Below are 21363 nucleotides of genomic sequence, written 5' to 3'. Positions count from 1 at the left end.
GCATGGTGGCATGCACCTGTGATCCCAGCTATTCCAGAGGCTGAGGCAGGAGGATCGCTTGAGCCCTGGAGGTCGAGACTGCAGTGAGCCGTGATTGCACCACTGCACTCCAGTCTGGGCAACAGAGCAAGATCCTGTCTCAAAAAACAAACAAAATAAAAACTGTGTCAAGAACTGGGGGCCGAAACCAAATATATATATATTTAGGATGTTACATTCTTTCTACTTTTTTTTCCCAAGTGATCCTTCTGCCTCAGCCTTCTAAGTAGGTGGGATCACAGGTGTGTGCCACCATGCACAGCTAATTTTTAAATTTTCAGTAGAGGTGAGGTGTGCACTATGTTGCCAGGCTGGTCTTGAACTTCTGGGCTCAAGCAGCCCTCCCACCTCAGCCTCCCAAAGTGCTGAGATTGCAGGCATGAGCCACCACACCTGGCCTCTTACTTTTTTTTTCTTTTTTAGAATATATAAGAAAATAAAGAAAGAAAAAATGGGGTCTTTGGATCTGACTGTCCAAAGACACCATTAGCATTTAAAAAATATATTTAGTCATTCATGCATATTAATGGAAAGTCCAAATTATACTGAAATCTATAAGACGGAAAGGAAAAGCTGCCCCCCAATCTCCTTTCCCGAGAGGTAGCCACTGCTGACAGTTTCTCGTGGGCCCTTCCAAAAGACAAACCTTTTCTCTGCATTTTTGAGCACATGCGTGCATTTCCACCTTGCCATTTACAGCAAGATGACTGCGCTGCTCACGTGGGGCTGCTGCTTGCATTTTTCCCTCGATTTATCTTGATGTACTTTTCATGTCAGCACCTATCAACGCCTCCTTTTTTTTTTTTTTTTTTTTTTCTTTTTTTAAGATGCAGTCTTGCTGTGTCACTAGGCTGGAGTGCAGTGGCGCAATCTTGGCTCACTGCAACCTCCACCTCCCGGGTTCAAGCGATTCTCCTGCCTCAACCTCCTGAGTAGCTGGGATTAAAGGCACCTGCCACAACACTTGGCTAATTTTTTTTTGTATTTTTAGTAGAGACGGGGTTTCGCCATGTTGGCCAGGCTGGTCTCAAACTCCCAACCTCAGCTGATCCACCCTAGGCCTCCCAAAATTCTGGGATTACAGGCGTGAGCGACCGCACCCGGTCCCCAGTTCTGTCTTTTCAACTGCACGCGGTCAGAGTCATTATATAAAAATCCTGATGGACATTTCTCCAGTCTGGAGCAGATCCCTAGAAGTGGGTTTGCTGTGTCAAATGGAGCGGCTCCTCTTCCTGCCCCCCGAAGAGGCCTGCCCACCCCGACCTCAGCCACAAAGATACTTTGCTGTGCAAAATTTGGGAAACGTCAGGACACACAGGCACCACTTCGCCATAGATAGCACTGAGTCTGTGTGTACAAAGTGCCCAACAGGGAAGAGGCTGTGTTGCCTGCGCAGCTCTCCCCAGGCAGCATTTTGTGTAGTCAAGGAAGTCCCTCAGGCCAGGCACAGTGGCTCACTCCTGTAATCCCAACACTCTGGGAGGCCGAGGCAGGTGGATCACCTGAGGTCAGGGGTTCGAGACCAGCCTGGCCAACATGGTGACATGCCATCTCTACTGAAAACACAAAAAAATTAGCTGGGCTTGGGTGGCAGGCGCCCGTAATCCCAGCTACTCGGGAGGCTGAGGCAGGAGAATCGCTTAAACCCAGGAGGCAGACGTTGCAGTGAGCCGAGATCGCGCCACTGCACGCCAGCCTGGGCAACAAGAGCCAAAACTCTGTCTCAGAAGAACACTCAGAAAAAAACAGAAACCAAACAAACAAAAAGTCACTCAGAGGAGCTCAAGGCCCCTCTGGGTTTGCCACTTCCGACCCGCCGTGGGGCTTGTAAAAACTTTGCCTCCCGGCACAGCTCAGTGTTTTGTTAGGGAGCCTCCCGTGAGCGGCCGACGCTGGCTGGGCTCCATGGGATCAGCTGGGGCTGCTCATTCATTCATTTCCACATCTACCCACTGGGCTTCCAAGTTGAAGCTCCTGGGGCCCCCATGTCCCCTCCCCATGACCTTCAGTCCCACAGAGCCCATGGGCACGGCACGTCGCTCTCATCCTCTGACATTCCTGCAAGCTGAAGTCACTTCTTCCTTCCACCAAGGCCATCCCGGGCCATTCCTCTGATCATCTGTTTATTGTGTCTCTGTGTGGGAGAGAACTGGCTGAAGAGGTGGGGCTCCAGTTTTGGGAACATGGACACTGAGAGAGTTGGGGATGGAAAACAACATAGAAGGAAGCAAAGCCAGAGGCTGCGATGGCCATGCTGCCTGGCCCTGGTCCCAGACAGACACCCCAGCCAGCTTTCCTCTTGCACCCTTTGTCTACTGGCCGCAGCGACGCAGTGGGAGTCCTGGGCCCACTTCTCCAAATGGCACACAGAAGCCTCAACAGGCACCCACCCGGGAAAGGCCAAGGCCGAGGGCTTGGGTTGCACAGTCAAGAACACGCCTCAGCTCAGCATTTGTGAGCCGAGTCACTTTGGCCCATCGTTTGTACACAGCCCCCACCTGCTGGTTGACCATGACCACAGGGCAGGCGCTGCCGCAGGGCGTGGGCAGGCTGGACCTTCGAGGGCCTCCTCTGTCTCCCCTACCTTCTGCCCCCCACCACTTCCCGTCACCCAGTCTGTGCCAAGGGCAATGACCCTGTCCTTGTCTTGCAGGAAGAGGAGCAGGACTTGGATGGTGAGAAGGGGCCATCATCGGAAGGGCCTGAGGATGAGGACGGTGAGTGGGACCTCTGTGCTCATGAGGGGGCCTGACAGTGTCGGGGGTGGCCTGTGTCCTGCTGGGGATCCCAGGAGCTGGGGTTCGAGTGCCGAGGGGAGGGATGGGGTGGGACAGTGGCCTGAGTGGGGCATGAGAGGTGGAGTCTGGCGCCATGGATGTCCTGCCCTGGCCTGCCTGTAGCCCTCCCTCACCCCCCTTGCACTTTGGGGCTTGGCTTTCCCATCCCGGGGCCCCTCTTGGGAACACACTACACGCCCTGCCCGGCTCTGTCCTGCGCTGCCTCCTAACTCCCCTCCTGTGACCGCGCTGTACATTTCACGATTCTCTCCAAACGTCTCTGACCTATTTTACTGAGACGAAAACCACTCACACAGCCTCGCCCGTGCCTTCTTCAGAACGAAGGCCCCAGGAGGGCACACGCCTGCTTTCTAAGCAGCTCTGGCTGACTGGCCACAGGCCCCAGCCATGAGACTGAGAGGAGAAAGGGAGTGACCGAGAACAGGGGAGACACCGCCAGATCGGACCCGGCCAGGACAGACAGAGGCGGAACCAAACGTGGAGTGGCTTCTGCTGGGTCCATCCACTTATTTCTCTAAAAAAGAAAGCGGAGGCAGACATGCAAGATGTCAGCGTTTGTTGGCTCTGTATGGCAAGCACAGGGAGGATTAGTGCTTTCTGCATTTTTGTATGTTTGAAATATTTCATAATTTTAAAAAAGCAAGTCTGTTTTTGTGATCTTAAGTCGGCTGCTGGCAGGAGCAGTGGAAAGAGAAGGTTTCAGGAATGTAGGAACCAGCTCCTGCGGGCAGGCTGGGCTGGGGTGCAGAGCTTCCCCTGAGGCAGTGCCTTGGTTTCCATCAGCACAGCCTGAAGCAGGAAGGGAGAATGAAGCTTGGGTGCAGGCGGTGGGCTGCAGGTGGGGACATTAGTCCCTTACCAGGAAGGACCCTTGCTCCCTGCTTTTGGGGACTGGGGACTCACCGCAGCCATGGCCCTGGCATCTGTCCCTGCCATGTGGCCTGAGACAGCTGAAGGGATGCAGGGATCCTGTTAGTGACTTGGGGACACGGGAGGGAAGCCCTTTGACAAGGACAAGGAGAGAGGCTCGCAGACCCCTCTCCCTGGCATAGCTGCCAGAGGGCACAGTCCCCCAGCACTGTCACCAGCCTCCCCCCTTATCTGCACCGCTGCTCCTGAACATCCCCCACCCCCAGCACCTCCTGCCATCTTAGCCTCCTGCCATCTCTAGCAAGGCAGGGAAAGGAAAGGTTTATGGCTCCAGCTGTTGGAAGAATGTGTGAGCACCCCCAGCCCCTCTGCAGTACGAGGCAGCCTCAGAGGTTAATTGATTAGTGTCGCTAAAATGACTTCCCTGAGCGACTCGGTGAATTCACAGGAGACTGGAGGAAGAAATCTCCCCTGTCCCTCGGAGGCTGTCACATTGAATCCTGGCCTAGCAAAACTGGATGCGCTGCCTGGTGCACTGCATGTGATTGAGCGAAATCCTTTTCAAGTCGTTTGTTCTGTCTGGCTCAGAAAACAAAACTAATCAGACTTGCCCCATAAATTGAAACCTAAGACTGGGACCAAGGCAGGATTTTGTATGTTTTCTTTTTTTGGGGGGTAGGGGGATACTGGAATCTTACTCTATTGCCCAGGCTGGAGTACAGTGGCGCGATCTCGGCTCACTGCAACCTCTGCCTCCCGGGTTCAAGCGATTCTCCTGCCTCAGCCTCCTGAGTAGCTGGGATTACAGGCGCCTGCCACCATGCCCAGCTAATTTTTTGTATTTTTAGTAGAGACGGGGTTTTGCCACGTTGGCCAGGTTGGTCTCGAACTCCTGGCCTCAAGTGATCCACCTGCCTTGGCCTCCCAAGGTGCTGGGATTACAGGCATGAGCCACCACACCCAACCAGATGTTTGGGTTCTGAATTCGCATCTAGATCCTTCTTCCTTTCACCCTGAGAGCCCCCCCCCCCGCCCCCCCCGCCTCCCCATCAGTCCGCATCAGCCTATCCGGTAGCATGAAGGCTGCAAGCTAGAGGGGAGGGGCCTGGCTTTTCGGGCTGCTGGACAGGATATGGAGGGACAGAGAGGGCAGCACTTCCAGAATAGCAGCTGAGGATCTCTCTACGCCTCCCTCACTGGGTCCTTTAGTTAGTGGAGGTCGATAAGAGGCCAGCCAGCTCTGCCCGACACCTGCTGGATTCAGGAACCAAGAGGTTGCTCCCCCATGGGGCTTTTCCCTCTGGAAGCTCAGCTTTTCTCTCCTCACCGTGGCTCATGTGCCCGGAGCCTGTGTCCACTCCAGGCCACAGGTCCTGGCTTCCTCTGTGCCCACCACCTACCCATCCATGTGCCCTCTTCAGGCCTCGAGATCTGTCCGTTTTTTGCAGGCAGCGATGGGGGGTCTCCCCTCGGGGACTGGCAAATCGGGCTCTGCCTCTTCAGCAGTACACATGTCAAACCTGCTGCAGCAAATCCCGCATCCCTGGCCTGGCCACTGTGGGCTGCCTGGATGCGTGTTTTCAGATTTCCAATAGCCACAGGGGGTGGGGGGATGACACAAGCCTCCCCAAGCCCAGGCAGGCGCGGTGTGTGTCCCAAGATGAGCTGTGCTCTGCTTGCCGGAGTTGTCGCCTCTGAGCTCAGTAGCCGAGAGGACCCGCTGGGCAGGGCCAGGGCAAGGCAGAGCACTGCAGATGTCGGGAGGGATGTGGCATCTGGAGACAGCTGTGGACTAGGAGTGGGACTGCTTTCTCTCTGGCTGTCTCGTTGTAGGATTTAAGGGAAAGCTATGGAACGAGAGGGGGTATAGGCACTGGGGTGAGATGTCTCTGACAGCCAGATGTGGTCTCTGCTTGAGGTGTTTCTTTTTAAACCTAGGGAAAGGGGGCCGGGGTTTGTGGGGCCAGCCTCTACAGCACTCCTGGCACTTACTTGGTCCCCCCTCCGCAGGAGAAGGCTTCTCCTTCAAATACAGCCCCGGGAAGCTGAGGGGAAACCAGTACAAGAAGATGATGACCAAAGAGGAGCTGGAGGAGGAGCAGAGGTAGGCTGCAGCCCCTTCGCTGGCGCCTGGCGGGCTCTTGGGGGAGGGGGGTGCCCCTCTGAGCCCTTCATGTTCCTGCCCCTTGGCAGAAGGGCCCAGAAAGGAGGTGGGGCTCCTACACGCTCTGCCCAACCACCGCCCCACCTTCCCAGTTTAGGAGTTCTTTCCTGCCCCGGTCAGCCAGGCTCGCACACCCCTGGCACCCCTCCCTGGCACTGACCAGGAGGAGGCCACTGGTGATGGGGGATACAGAGCCCATTTACTGCACCCCCCACCCCCTCCACACCCCACTGCCCCCATCTAAAGAAATGAGATGCCAGGAAAGAGCCTGGAGCAGACCTGGCTGTCACTCACACACACAGTCCCCAACAGAGCTGATTTCTCCATTTCTCCTTCGGGACACAGCGGGTTCTTGGTGCTCATCCTTCAGCGGCCTCCCAGGCCGGCGCCTGCAGCAGCGCCTTGTAGCTCCGGGCAGTGCAGCTATGGCTTCTCGTTGTTGGAATTGGCTCCCCCTTCCCATCTGGACACCCCCTGCACAGCCACTGGGCACCCCGCCACATTTTCCCTCCACACCATCCTGCTGGGCGGGGAAGGGGTGCGCTGGGCACAGTGGGACAGCTGGGGAGGTCTCAGCAGAGGGACACTCCTTTGCACCAGGCCCAGCAGGCTCCTGGTGCTCACCCACACTGCTGCCCTTCTGCAGCGTGGCCTGGAGTCCTTTGGTTAAAGCAGAAGTCTAGGTGGTAGCTGTGCCATTTTCCAAGCCTGGCGACCCAGAGCAGCTTGTGGGAATCACCCCCTACTTGTCAGCAGAAACCAGCAGTCTAGGGTCCGAGCAGGAGGGGTGGTTTATGATTTTGGAATCAGAACTCAACTGCCCTCTCATGGCTGCATGCCAAGCCACCCGCCGGGCAGCCCTCTAACCTCACAGCTGCTCTGCCGGTGACAGGCCCTGTCTCCCCTCCCGCTGCTGGCATCAGCGCTCTCGACCCTCAGCAGGAAAGCTCTTCACCCTGGGTGGGTGGGGGGCGGGCAGTGTAAGCACAGCCAGGAGGAAGAGCCCTGGCAGGAGCCCCGAGTCCTCAGGTGCTGAGGATGCTGCCGCTTGGCATGACCAGGTTTGCTGCATTTATATTTCAGGATTGAGCTGACCTCTGACCTCACTTCCCTGTAGCAAGTTCCTTAGGTCCTGAGCCACAAATATTCTTGCAAATCCTTTTGGTAAGGACACTGATTTCTTAGACTAGTGGTGCTCCCCTTCTACTGCGTGCTAACGTGCCCCCAAACAACTGACGCGGCCTCAACCTCCCCTCCTCCATCGCCTTCATAACCGATTAATACATTTCCCACCTGAGCCCTTCTCATTCTTCTCAAGCACGAGGAATCTCTGGCAGAAAAGGCCCCGTCTGGGGGCAGAGGTTCCTGGAGGGGAGTTAAGTCCCTGAGTTCCTGGAGGGGGCCTAATGGGCCGGCAGGTTGGGGTGCTAGCGCCCCCTCGCAAGGCTGGGGGAACTGTCACCCTGGGACCTCAGGCTTCGGAAATGTGGATGTCGTCACCCTGCAGCCTTGGGTCTCACCCTGAGAAGGTGAGGCAGCTTCTGCACAGTGCACAGCAGATACTCTGAGAACGGTCCGTGCTCCCAAGCCGTGAGACAGGCAGGTTCTTAGGATCAGGGCAAGGGTTAGCAGACAACGGCCGGGCCACATCTGATCCCCCACCTGCCTGTGTCAATCCAGCGTGGCAGTAGTAGCAACACTCACCCATTTTCCTGTGGTCTGTGCCTCTTTGTGCCGCAGTGGCCGAGGTGAGTCACTGCAGCAGAGACCACACAGCCCCCCAAATCTAAGTAGTATCTGGCTGTTTGCAGAAAAAGGTTGCAGTCCCTGGACAGAGGCTAGAGGGGGCTGGACACAACTGCCAGCCCTTGAAGGTCCCTGGGGACAGAGGCTGCTCAGGCAGATGGATCTGGAGGGCCTCTTAGAACAAGAAAGACCAGGCCTCCGGCTGGGGGTGAAACTGCCACTGCCACCCACGTCCAGAACTGGGACCTTGGCAGTGGGGAGGGAAAATCCCTTCCCCTTATTTTCAGAGAGTAGACCCTCTGCTGCCCATCCTTCCCCCACTGGATCTTCGGAGGTCTCTAGACCACCAACCCACACTTGGCTGTTCCGTGGGACCGAGACTGTGCCCGAGGTGCTGCTTCTGGGACGAGGGAAGACTCCTCGACTCCTCTGCACGCTGCAGTTAGCACTTTGTGCCCTGAATTGAGAAGGAGGGGCCGGAGGACTTCTTGGGGCAGGACTGGAGTTCACGTTCATTCCCATCACTGCCCAGCCCGCATGCTCCCTGTGGCTCCTAGGCATGCCGGTGGCATCTGCTTGCTCCCCCACACCTCTGCCCCCCTGCATGTGGTCGCCCCTCGCAGCACTGCGTGGGGTCCCCGTGGCTCCACATCACGCTGTCCTCACACGGTGATGCTTGGGGTTGCAGAGGCTGGTCAGTTTGGCTTTGGCTTTTCATCTTCAGCACGATGGTTCTCATGGGGGTGGGGAGCGCTGGCAGCTGTGAGACAGTTCCGGTCCCAGCCAAGTCCAGGGAACCGCCCTAGAATCATCAGTATGAAAAATAACATGCCTGTTGTTATCAAACCACTAAAACCACAGGCCAGCTAGCAGGGTGCTCTCTCTCCGCCTGTCAGGTTCCGCCCTCCCGGCCTCCATGCCTCCGATGCCTTTCCCAGCTCTCAGGGTCCAGTCGAGTTGCAGCTACAAGTTGCACGTCCCCTAACTTTAAATTTACTAGCTCAGCCAACAGATCTGCACCTAGAACCTGAAGCTTTAGTGGTTGCCGGTTCCAGCACTCCCCAGGAGCTTCAGTTCACAGGCTCTCATGACAATTAGGAAGTGGGACTGGAAGCAGAAGGCCCCCAGTTAGTCCCCGACATGCTGAAGTGGTCAGTCTCATCCTTGAACTACTCACAGATCAAATTCCTTCCGCCTGGGGCCAGAAAGCGGTCAGGTCTGTAAATCCAGAGGCAGCTGCTGCTTAAGATCCTGCTTGCCACTGTCTGCCCGCCTCCTCAGCTCTCCCCTCGGGCCAGAGGTTCACACACTTCATGCCTCTGGTGGCGTCCCTGGGTTCCGCTGAAGCTGCTGTGGGAAGTGCCACCTCCAGTTTCACAGTGTGGCTAGGACAGTGGGCTTGCAGGCTGGTGACAGCTCCCCTGAGCAAGAGGCCTCCTCCTCCTCCCCCAGAGCTAGGGAAGCTGGCAGGGCTTGGCTGGCTTCACAGCTTGGCAGGAGAAAGAACAGGCACGGCTGTCAGCTCCTCTCCATCACTTCTTCCCACCTTGTGGTCTCAGAGGGAAAATGAACCCAGGCTATAGACTGGGCTGGCTCTGATAGATCAGGACCCACCCTCCATTTGAGGTCTGCAAGGCTGTCTTGACTCCTCTGGAAATGGACATGACTCTAGAGGAAGGTGCTAGTGTGGTAAAACAGGGAAGGGGAGGAGGAGGCCAAGGAACCCCAGCTGTGGGGTAGTTCTGGTTCTTCCACCTGATGTATGCAAGAAACTACAGAAACAATAGACCTGCCAGTGTGAATTTCCAGCTCAGGCTGGAAATGCGTGCTGACTGTGACCGCCAGGAGAGGGCGCCAGAGGGACAAGATCAGACCTGCTGGGTTCTCAGTGGTCCCAGGGCTGGCAGTGTGTCTTGGTTCATAAAAGACGGGCATGCAGTTGGCTCCATCTGGAAGCGTGCATCCTAGGGTGCCAGTATCCCCCGAGGGGACAAAACTCAGCCAGCGGGAGTGGGAAATTATCTAGGGTGATAGGAATATTGTCAGCACAACCACACAACCCAAGATCAGAAAGGCCCTTGGCAACTCAACTGCCCAAGTTCCTTCCTTAAGTACCCTGCAGAGGCTGAACAGGGTCTGTGGGCTGCCAGGTTCTGTGCGGGATCAAGGGGAGCTCTGCAAGCTCTGGCCAGCTTTGCGGCACAGACTCTCTTGCTGCAAGCGATGAGAAGCAAATCAGCAGTGGTTTGAGAAACCAGAGTCTAGCGCAGCTTCTGCAATTCCAAACATTCTCCTTCCTCGTCCCCATTTCCCCCTTTCCTTGCCCATGGTGCAGGATGGAATGAGTAAAATAAATTATATTTTTCTCCCCATTTCTCTTTACAGAACTGAAGAATAACGAAGTTATCCTTAGCGTCCTCCTAAAGGCTTTTCCTTTTGGCATCTTAAAAGCTTGAGAGATAAAATGGAAACCCCAGAGAGGAGTCTGGGCAGGCTCCCAGGGTGCATGCTGCCTCCATAAATCTGCTGAGCTCTAGACCCTCAATCAGGACTTGTCCCTTGGCTAGCAGGATCCTGGGAACACCTTTGGCCCTGCCCTGTGTAGAGATGTTCATGTCTGTTTCTGTGGGTCACTTTGTTAAGCTGAAGAGTTTTAAGAGTTAGAGCTCAGACCCTGGACTGGGATTTTTCTTACCACTCAAACTTGCTATCCACACACCCTGCACACCTTAGATAAAACGAACATTTTAAAAGCAGAGTTCACTTTCACTCCAGTCCCCCCTCTTTTGCCCTCACTGAAGCCAAACCACAGAAGACTTTGAGGAATGAGAGACAAATGAGGTAGAGCTCACCTGTGCTCACCAGCTCCGTCAGGGTGGTCAGCCGACCCCTTTCCCTGGGAACCCCACTTCTCTCTCTGGCTGGCTTGGTTGTCGGGGGTGAGATGCCATATTGATTACAGGGCAGCAAAGAACCAGTACCAGGAATTTACTTGACCATTCCCCTTATTTTTCATCTAGAGGAATCTTGGATTCAGCCCTTTTATTGCTAAGACACCTTTTCACTGAGGTTCTTACCAGCTCAGCCAAATCTCCACTCTGCTATAGCAGAAGCAATAATGTTTGCTTTAAAAAGATTTCTTGACTATGCCTTTTCTTAGAAAGTTTGATAGATTAGTTAGAACTTCAGATCATCAGATCAGTCTCAAATGCGTTTCTTGGAATTTTATATTTGACAATATTTATACTATACCAAACTCATTTGCAGTTCTTAGGTTTGTTGGTTAAAACATTTTTTTAAAGCAGTAAGTTTATAGAAAATGTTTTCATTTAATGGAAGGCTGGGGAATGTCCAGCATCAACCCCTATGGCATGCATTCCCAGTGGCCTTCTCATCTGGGCCTGGAACCTTTGGTTCAGGGCTTAGGGGAGAACAGGCCACGTGGCAACAGCCACACAGTCATTGCCTTCAACACAGAGCCACGTGTCCCCAAACAGCAATAGTCATGCCCTTGTCCAGGCTGGGATCTAATTGATACAATAGGTCGTTGACTCCCTCCTAGTAGAGCTATCTAGATTTGTCTGGAAAGTTTCCGACCCTGGCTTATAGGCACCACACCTCATGTACTCCTCATGGCTTGGATCTCTGTATTCAGCCTTTGTTCAGTCCAATAAACTTTGAGTAGATGATCTCAATTACTGTGTGTTTTTTCAGTTTGCTTTGTTTTAAAAAAAAAATCCCTTTTGAACCCATTGAAGTTTGACCTTTCTTTCATTTTGATGCCTCTTACTCTGCAGCAGAGTACAAAGCCATACATCCACCCCGTTAAAAAATATGCAGTCACCATGGCTGTCAAAACCACATGACATGATCTGTGTTCACTCAGGGACATATGGATTGTGCTTCCATCCACAGAGCTCAGCACATCCTTTCTGTTCACGGGAATTCCTCTTCTTCTTTTTTTTTTTTTTTTCCTTTTTTTGAGACAGGGCCTCCCTCTGTTGCCCAAGCTGGAGTGCAGTGGTGCAATCACAGCTCACTGTGGCCTGGACCTCGTGGGCTTAAGTGATCCTCCTGTCTCAGCCTCCCAGGTAGCTGGGACTACAGGTGCTCACCACCACACCTGGCTAATTGTTTTATAGAGACAGGGTCTGACTATGTTGCTCAGGCTGGTCTTGAACTCCTGGGCTCAAGTGATCTTCCCATCTTGGCCTCCTAAAGTTCTAGGATTACAGGCATGAGCTACTGCACCTGACCCTCTTTCTTCTTACAGGAGGGCACAAAGCACACATCATAGGCTGCTGCTTCTCCAGACAGGGGAACCGACTGTAGACACAGCTTTCCCAGGGGACAAGGGAGGCTGGGAAGTGGGACTTCAGTATTTCAACTACTAGATGCTGCTCTAGACAGAAAATTTTGCAGGATGTAAGATGCGGGGCTGAGGAGAGGAGGGAAGGGTGAAGCAGAAGGAATATGGTAGCAAAAGTATGGGAGCGAACGTGGAGACCACCCCTCCAGGCGGTGTGGGGGATGCCAGTGGCCCAGGGCTATGCTGAGGTCCTGCGGTTGCAGAGCCTGTTAACGTGCTTACAGCCGACCCAGCTGCAGAGCAGGGCTGAGAGGTCCGACACTGTGATGTGGTTTACGTTCTCTGAAGGCGCTGAGCCCGTGGTGTGGTGTGGGGGGCAGGAACTGCAGAAACCAGAAGAGTGAGACGCAGCCAGGATGCAGTGCCCGGCTGGGCTGAGGAGCACAGGGCACCAGAGTGGAGCAAACAACAAACATATGGCTCCCTGGGTTCGGCAGCCGCCTCGCCCCACCTGAGGTGTTTGTGCTGCAGAAGTTGTCCTGTGCTGGTCAGATGGTGTAGCTGAGCCTCATAAAGATAACAAGACATTGCTCCCAGCACAGAACCCGCGTGGAGCAAACATTTAGGCCAGTCTTCCTCCACACCCATCCCTTGATAAAAGGGGCAGGGCCGCCACCTGCCATAGGGTGTCTTGTGCAAATTAGGAAAAGGCACCCCCCTTTCTCTGGCCAGTGAAACCCCACAGGCTGCCCTCCTCGCTCCTTTGCCAAGCACCGTCTTGCACACATTTGTATGCTCCCCGATTTCCCAGCTGATAATGTTTTTTCTTTCTCCACTTTCGGCTCATTCCTCTCAACGAAGGCTGTTTCTAACCTACTTCTTCATAGTACTACCTCAAGCTGCTTCATGGAGCCTATCTTCTTCCTCATTACATCACTGTGGGACGTGCAGTCAACAATCAAATAAGGCCCAAAGGGAAACTGAGGCACAGAGCACCTAAGTGATACCTGGGGTCCCCAAACCTCCCCGGCAAACCTGAGATTTCGCATCCCAGTTTTTAGAGCCCTCAAAAGTTGCGTGTGTCAGACCCAACCAGCTCCTATGTTCTAAGTGGGTTTTATTTTCATTTTCTTCTTGTTCTGAAAAGCAACCGCAGTCACACAAGAGAGAGGAGAGTCCCAACTCCGCCGGCTGCACACAGGCTCCCTCTCTCCCCAGTGGGCTAGGAGCACCTTCTTCCTCTTTGTCCTTTCTTCTCGACAGAGTTCAGAAGGAACAGCTGGCTGCCATCTTCAAGCTCATGAAAGACAACAAGGAGACGTTTGGCGAGATGTCCGACGGCGACGTGCAGGAGCAGCTCCGGCTCTACGACATGTAGACTGCGCCCACGGGATGCACAGCGGCCATGCCTGACGCTGTCCCCACCCTTGCCCCATGCCCTTGTTCTTTCCAGACTTCTGTAGGCCTAATTTTCCCTTATAAACGTAGATGCAGGCGTACATTCTATAGGTACTTGCCGAGTTCTTGCAATGTGTCTATTACTTTGCAGGAATCAAAATTGTTTTATTCAGAAGACAAAGTCCCTGACCCCTCTGGTTTCTGCTTGCTGGTGAGGTTCCAGCTGTTATTGGGCTCTGAGGCCCTCTCCTGATCCAAATCTTTTTTTTGTTTGTTTGTTTGAGATGGAGTCTCACTCTGTCTCCCAGGCTGGAGTGCAGTGGCGTGATCTTGGCTCACTGCAACCTCCACCTCCCTGATTCAAGCGACTCTCCTGCCTCAGCCTCCCGAGTAGCTGGGATTGCAGGCATGCACCATCACACCTGGCTAATTTTGTATTTTTAGTAGAGACAGCGTTTTGCCATGCTGGCCAGGCTCGTCTCGAACTCCTGACCTCAGGTGATCCGCCCACCTTGGCCTCCCAAAGTGCTGGGATTACACGCGTGAGCCACCATGCCCGGCCAATAGTACACTCTTACTCTGCCTTACGAGGATTTCTGGAAGCTTCTGTAACTGTAGGGAAGAAAGCTGTAGGGGAGCATTCTTGGTTTTTTTGTTTTGTTTTGTTTTTGTTTTTGAGACGAGGTCTCACTGTCACCCAGGCTGGAGTGCAGTGGTGCCATCATGACTCACTGCAGCCTTGACCTTCCAGGCGCACAAAATCCTCCTCTCAGCCTGAGTAACTGGGGCTACAGGTGTGTACCACTACATCCAGCTAAAGGAGAGCATTTTTTTCTTTTCCTTTTTGAGACAGAGTCTCACTCTGGCGCCTGGTCACTGTGCCCTTCACCTTCTGGGTTCAAGTGATTCTCCTGCCTCAGCCTCCCTAGTAGCTGGGATTACAGGCATGCACCACCATACCCAGCTAATTTTTGTATTTTTAGTAGAGATGGGGTTTCACCATGTTGGCCAGGCTGGTCTCGAACTCCTGACCTCAGGTGATCCACCTGCCTCGGCCTCCCAAAGTGCTAGGATTACAGGCGTGAGCCACCATGCCCAGCTGGGAGCGTTCTTTCAGCAAAAAGTCTAATTCAGAGACTCACCTTCCATCCTGGCACTAAACAATAGTACTAGAGGTAAGATCTGCCAAGAATTTCTCTCACTTAAGCAGGATACTTACTTTAAATATAATTAGGCAAGACTTATTTGAGTACTTGCCTAATTGTATTTAATTAGAACTATGCTGGATGCTGTAGACAGAAGAAATAAAATACTCAACTTGGTCCCTACCTTTCAGCAGGTTAAAGGCCTTTAGGGAAGAAAAGCCTGTGTGCAAGGAAAGAGAACCTCACCAGAAAGTATTCAATAAAATGCCAAAGTGATCTTACAGAACAGTGCCTGTGACACCGGAGGGGACTGTTCTGTCTTTGTGAGTGAACATACAATGATGGGGATAACTGGTCCTTCATACCATGCAGGTCCCATTTCTGATCACCCCACTGGCAGGACAATTCACAGTTCTTGAGCAAACTGAGTTAGGGAGGGTATGCTAACGACAGAACCTATGCAAGTTCTTAGAAATATTTTTTGTTTGCTGAAATAAAGCTCAATCAACACACTACCTTAAAAAAAGTGGAGCAGTGGCATTTCCATGCCTCATGCTCACCATCATGAGGTTAACTTCCCGCCGTCGCCTCTTGCCTGCCAGGGGTTTTTCGGGAGCCCCTCTCTGTTCCACTCTGATTCCTTTTGTTTCTTTGCTGACCATTCACTCTCTGTGTCTGTTGTTGGATCCAAATACGAGTGTTTTTCTTTTTTTATGGTCAGTGCTTTTTTCCTTCTTGAAATTGTTTTAATGTGTTTTGTCAAAAGCATTTAACCATGTTATGATTTGAGAATTCTCTGTTCACTTGAGGTCAGCAGTTCAAGACCAGCCTGACCCATATGGCAAAACCCTGTCTCTACTAAAAATACAAAAATTAGCCAGGCGTGGTAGCGCACGCCTGTAATCCCAGCTACTCAGGAGACTGAGGCAGGAGAATCGCTTGAACCCAGAAGGCGGAGGTTCCAGTGAGCCATCGCGCCACTGCACTCTAGCCTGGGTGACAGAGCGAGACTCTGTCTCAAAAAAAAAAAAAAAAAAAAAAAATTATTTGTTCCGTCTCAGGTCTTGGGGACCCCTTACCTCAGCTAATGTCTCTGTCCCCTAAATGCACATCGGTGGGCAGGGCAAACCCGCAGGTGCCCTTATCCCTCCCAAGGCTGCACTGCAAAGCTCCTGTGTCTCCATTGCCCACTTTCTTCTCCCTCTTCTTTCTTTTCTGATTATACCAAACAGGAATGACTCGTGTACTTGAGTCAAAATCCTGATGGCATTGGGAAAAGTAAACTGAAGGAATTTTTGTACACTTGTACCAGCTAAGATGTTCTGACTGCAACAACAGAAAACTCCAACTCAACTGGCTTAAACAAGAACAGGGCTCTCTCACGTGAGAAGCCAAGAGTTAGAACAACTCCAGGCCCAGAATGGTCGGAGCTCAAGCTGCAGTTCTCTTAGCTCAGTCTTCCTCGTACTGTGGGCTTTTACTGGAGACTAGCTCTCCTCATGGTGGCAAGATGGCTGCAGGAATTCAGGTATCTCATCCAGAAGCAAGAAAAGGGCATGTCTTGCTTGCGTCTCTAGGCGTAAGGGAACTGGTCCAGATGTCCCCGCCCCACATCCCTTCAGATCCCAATTGGCCAGAATATGGCACGTGCCCATGTTTCAACCAATCATGGGCAAGGACATGGGACCAGCATGATTGGCCTAGACCCCTGGAGCCTGGGGCTGGGCCCAGCATCCCCTGAATACATGGCCATCTGGAGGAGAAGGTAACTGAATTTCACTGGGGATCTGTGATAAAAGGGAACATGGGTGTTGGGGAGACACCTGTTCCAGTTGAGTTTCCTATGAGGTCCAGGACAGGGCTTGGTGGGCACTCGGAAGCCAGTGTCTGAAGTGCTCAGCATCCTCCTCTTCCTCGGTGGTGGGTGTCCACCGCCCAGGCCCCACCCCTGGCCTTGGACACTTCATGGAAACACTGCTGGTTTGCTGTGGTGTTGGGTGGCTCCTATCTATTCCCCGTAAGTGCTGGCCTCTGTTGACACCATTTCTGCTACCTCATCTGAGATTGTTCTCATCAGCTCACAGAGATTCATTTCAGTGAATGAACCAAATCTAAGCTAAAAAGCATAAAGGAGGGCAGAAAGAAACAGCAGTGTGGGAGAAAGAGCGTAAACACCGAGAGAAAGATGTCTATCTGGCAGCCATGTCAGAGAATCACCAGTATGTATGTCACTGCCACCAAGAACCTAAGAGCCACAGAGGCCTACAGAAGCCAATCCCAATGGAACTCTCTCTGGGTGTGGGGGTTGAGAGAACCTAAAGCATTCAGGTGCACAGAGCCTCTTTCCAGCGATGGGAACCAGTCTCAAAGCCTTTGCATCTCTCCCCTGCCCTCCCTCCATCACTGCTGAGAACCCTGCCCCAGGCTGGCCTGCCTACATGACACAAATAGCAGTGGACTGTCACTCGTCAGTATCTGCAGTTCTGTTTACCAAAGCCTGCTTGCTAGAGACTTTTCAGGGCCTCCTTCCCTCAAAGCGTCCACTGTACCTCCATCTGGATACAATTAGCTGGCTCCCCACTTCCTGGACTGACGGTAACCACCTTTTCCAATGACCCTGAAGAAAACATGCAATCTAAGCTGCTTTAAGAGTAACCTACAACTGAGGACAAATTTTCTATCAACTCCCAGTACCCCTCTCTGCCGTGGCTGATTTGTTACTGGTTTTCCTTTTTTTTTTTTTTTAATTTGAAAATGTAAGTAATTATACTAAGACCAGATCACTCTGAGATTGTTTTATTCTAATTTGTCCTAAGGACCTGCCTGTACTTAGAGCCTGATAGAAAGCCCAAGTTGATCTACTGGGCAGCTCTCTGGGCCTGGAAGGAAGAGCACATAACAAGACTTCAACAGTGAGCCTGGCTAGGTCCAGGCAGACCATGATTTCTGAAAGCAACAGCATGGTCCACATGGAATCAGGCTGCTGATGAACAGCAGCGAGAGGCTGCCTCTGAATCATATCTGCAGGGTCACCTGGGCCTGGTGGAGGCCCACAGTCATCCATTAGGCCCCAGTATCCTATGTGGGAGTATCCACGTCTAGTCTCTACTTCTCACTGCAGGAGAGGTGGCAGATGAGGGGGTTTCCTACTTTAAAGAAAGTAGAAGTTGTTTCCTTTCTTCCCTCCTCACAGCCTTGAGGGGGAGGTTGTGCCCAGCCTGACAGCAGCTGCCTTGCCCAAGATTACATCCTGTTCTGGGGGCAGCCCACCTCCAAACCAAGTCACTAGTGGGGTACGAAGGCCTGCCCTCTCTGCCAAAAGGCAGGTGCTGATGGACCATTTCAGTTCTAGAGTTCCCAAAGAGACGTCTTTTTGGAGAGGGGCAGGGTACCAGAAATCCTTCACTCAGGCTATAGCATGGCCACCAATTATAAGTAACTTGAGGCCCACCCAGCCAAACATGCCTTTCCGGGTCTAGTGCTGGGTTCCAGAACAGGAAGCCTGGCAAATTCCTACTGCCACAGATTCTTTTTACTATTATTATTGTCACCTTATTTTTCTTTTGGTGGAACCCCTCTAGGGCTTCCACCAGATTCTCCACCATTTACGCTATCAATTTTATCAGTTTTGGTTTTATCGTTTCGGTGCTTCTTTTTGCTAACGGTAGCAGCCAATATACATCATCTCTGGAGACAGATCACGCCATAGAAAATATTGTCGTTTTCCTCATTTTTCTTAACGCCACAGAGTCAGCTGGGCTGTAGTACCAGCCCGGATGTACCAGTTTACTCAGCCACTCCCCCTCTCATGGACATCTGCATGGTTTCCAGTCTTGCAAATTCATACAGTGCCACTACAAATAAAACCTTGCGCGTATGCTGTTTTCATATTTGTGCAAGTTTACTTTCAGAGTAGATTCTAGAGGTGGATTGCGGGTCAAAGGTAAATTTGCACTCCCTCCCAACAATGCAGGACCGATCAGGTTCCTGTATTGTCCTTAACAGCGTACCTCGCTTGTTAAACTTTTGGATTTTTGACAATCTGATGGATCAGAAGCCTTAGCTCAGTGAGGTTTTCGTTTGCATTCTTCTGATTATGAAAAAGGCTGAGCACCCACTTAAATGTTTAGGGGCCCCTTGCATTTTTTTTTTCCTGTAAACTGTCCATTCATGTCTTGTCCCATTTTCTACTGAATACCATCCATTAAATCTCCGCTTTAGCTCATGAGTTGCGCACATTTCCGACGATCTTGGCGGTAATTTGGGCTCAGCGCGGTAGTTTTCCAACCCTGACCCTGCACGGGGAGGGGGTGCCTTAACTAAGGTAACGAAAAGGAATCTGGGTCATTCCAGGGAAAGCCTACTAAAATCAGGAGGCTTTGTGAGAGCCAAAATACTAACTTTCAAAAAAGCGAAAATACTCCCAAAACTCACCGGCAGCGGTTTTACTTACGCGTTAATTTTAGCTACTGTGCCCGTTTTATGTACTGTAGGGACCAACGCACGGAGAATACCACCCACCCGCGAAGTGAACCAATCACTGCCATAGCGCCGGTATCCCTCTGCGGCATTTCAGTGGTTCAAGCACCTGCCAATCTGCCGCGAAGCCAAAGGCCTTGATCCCCATTGGGTATCGCATCCTTCCATCTTCCCCACCTCAAGCCCGCCCCACGCCGAGGGTGGAAAGCCCCGGATGTCCGGCCACACTCAAGATCTATTTCCCTCAGTGATTGACAAAGGCCATCGTCCAATGAGAATGCGGCCCAGCCCGGCCTGGGATTACAGGCGTGAGCCACCGTGCCGGGCCTGGGGGAGCATTTCATGAGCTCCACGAACGGTCCTTGGGCACCAAGCTGGGCCCGGGAATACCAAGATGAGCTGAAACCAGTCCCTGCCCTCTGGGACACCTGTGTCTCCACCTTCCTCCCCCTGACGCTCCCAGGCTTGCCCTCGAGCAGCAGATTCAGAGGGTGGCCCAAGGTTTCAGGGGGTTTCAGACGGCGGTACTACAGCTGGCGCTAAGACACACACACACACACACACACACACACACACACACACACACACACACACACACACCCTTTTCACATTCCCTATTGTCCCAGGCCCAAGGTTTCAGGGGGTTTCAGACGGCGGTACTACAGCTGGCGCTAAGACACACACACACACACACACACACACACACACACACACACACACACACACCCTTTTCACATTCCCTATTGTCCCAGGCCTAAGGTGAAACCAGCAGTTCCGTACACACCCAGCTTCACATCTCACCGTGGTGTCTGGTACTGGGCTGACAGTCACACCTTCCCTCACCTGTGCTTGCCCTTTCAAGTCCTGCCCTAGGCACCTCAGCTGGGCTTTACCAGAGCACGTAGAGTGCAGGCTGAGTGCGCGTGAAATGGGTTGGACTTACCACTCGGCTGAATGATCACATTCCTTTTCTCCACCCAGTCGTGGCCCCCTGCAGGCTCCACACCGCGGGGGGTGGCCCCACCAACCTGGACTCTTCGGGCCTGATGGCGGCCTGGGTCCCCTACAAGTGAAAATTCCTGAGACCAGGGTTGCTGAACCGTGTTAAATAGCTCAGTCTGCAATCAGCGTTTTTGAAAATCTCCCTTTTCTCATTCTTTTCAGTACTTTAATTACTTTTTGTGGCTCTTACTAAGATGGGACAGGCTATGCTCACAGGCTGTCAGACGCTCAGCTCCTTCAATGGTTTATCACATTCACCTCGGGACTGCCACAGGTGGTGTCTTTGGTTCTCTTTGTACTCAGCTTCAATGATACTGCAAGTTAAATTTCAGAAGAGGAGGCAGCTGGCAAGGGGAATAAAATTAAGAAAATTGTTCCAGGAAGAAAAGGTTCAATGAGAGAAATGGGAGAAAGGGGGCAAAGCACAGAGGATTCAGATTTGAATATTGAATGTTGCGAATTGGTCCATTTACTCTCAGACATTTATTGAGCCTGTCTTCATGCAAAACACTATGGTAGGTGACGTAATGCAGAACGAACTCCACTTGGTTTCTACTTGCAAGGCGAGGTGACAGGAAGTTTTGATAACTTTTTGGAGTGCATGCCAAGTGCCCTGCAGAGCATTGTGCTGTGTGCCTTGCAAATAAATGTTCTCATTAATCACTGCTCTATGAAGGCTGTAACATTCTTTTACAGATGAAGAAAACAAAACTCAAAACATTGAATAAGACTCAATAAATAAGCAAAAGATCTAAATAGACATTTTCCCAGAAAAGATACGCAAATAACCTATAAGCACATGAAAAGATGCTCAACATGTCAATCAAATGCAAATCAAAAACTGCAAAATGAGACACCGCTTTACATCACGAGGATGGCTATAATAAAAAAGACAGATAATAACAAGTGGTGGGGAAGTGGAGGAATTGGAACCCTCACACACTCTTCATGGAAATGCAAAATGGTGCAGCTGCTTTGGAAAACTGGCAGTTTCTCCCAATATTAAAGTGATACCAAATGACACAGCGATTCCGTTCTTAGGTGTATAACCAAAAGAATATGTACGTACTCTTAGGCATATGCCTATGAAAACATATGTCCACGTAAAAACTTGTACATGGATGCTTGGAGCAGCATTATTCATGATAGCCAAAAAGCGGAAATAATAGCTAAAAGGTGGTCAGGTGCAGTGGTTCACGCCTGTCATCCCAGCACTTTGGGAGGCCAAGGTGGGCAGATCACCTGAGGTAAGGAGTTCAAGACCAGCCTGGCCAACGTGATGAAACTCCTTCTCTACTAAAAAAATACAAAAATAAAAATAAAACTAGCTGGGCGTGATGGTATGCCTGTAATCCCAGCTACTGCAGAGACTGAAGCAGGAGAATCACTTGAACCCAGGAGGCAGAGGTTGCA

General features: G+C 52.0%; 1 protein-coding gene and 1 long non-coding RNA gene across 3 annotated transcripts in view; one reads left to right on the top strand and one right to left on the bottom strand.

Annotated features, from left to right (window-relative positions):
* The window catches only part of MXRA7 (matrix remodeling associated 7), a 34725-nt gene extending 19970 nt beyond the window's left edge, over positions 1-14755 (top strand). Inside the window, exons 2-4 of one of the 2 annotated variants that reach the window (XM_034942960.4) lie at positions 2693-2756; positions 5718-5811; positions 13190-14755. In XM_034942960.4, the coding sequence (XP_034798851.3) occupies positions 2693-2756; positions 5718-5811; positions 13190-13304 (273 nt within the window). In that variant the 3' untranslated portion in view covers positions 13305-14755. Of the gene's footprint in view, positions 1-2692; positions 2757-5717; positions 5812-10002; positions 11313-13189 lie in introns of those variants that run through there. The other variant, XM_057300229.2, reaches the window with a different exon arrangement.
* The window catches only part of LOC117976618 (uncharacterized), a 43910-nt gene extending 23691 nt beyond the window's left edge, over positions 1-20219 (bottom strand). Inside the window, exon 1 of the long non-coding RNA XR_010110721.1 lies at positions 19892-20219. This is a non-coding gene — a long non-coding RNA (uncharacterized LOC117976618). The remainder of the gene's footprint in view (positions 1-19891) is intronic.
* Between the last annotated feature and the right edge of the window lie 1144 nt (positions 20220-21363).

Source organism: Pan paniscus, chromosome 19 (assembly GCF_029289425.2).
Source record: "Pan paniscus chromosome 19, NHGRI_mPanPan1-v2.0_pri, whole genome shotgun sequence".
Classification (NCBI taxonomy): Eukaryota; Metazoa; Chordata; class Mammalia; order Primates; family Hominidae; genus Pan; species Pan paniscus.
Note: the sequence above shows the minus strand (reverse complement) of the source record. Positions and strands in the feature narration are given on the sequence as shown.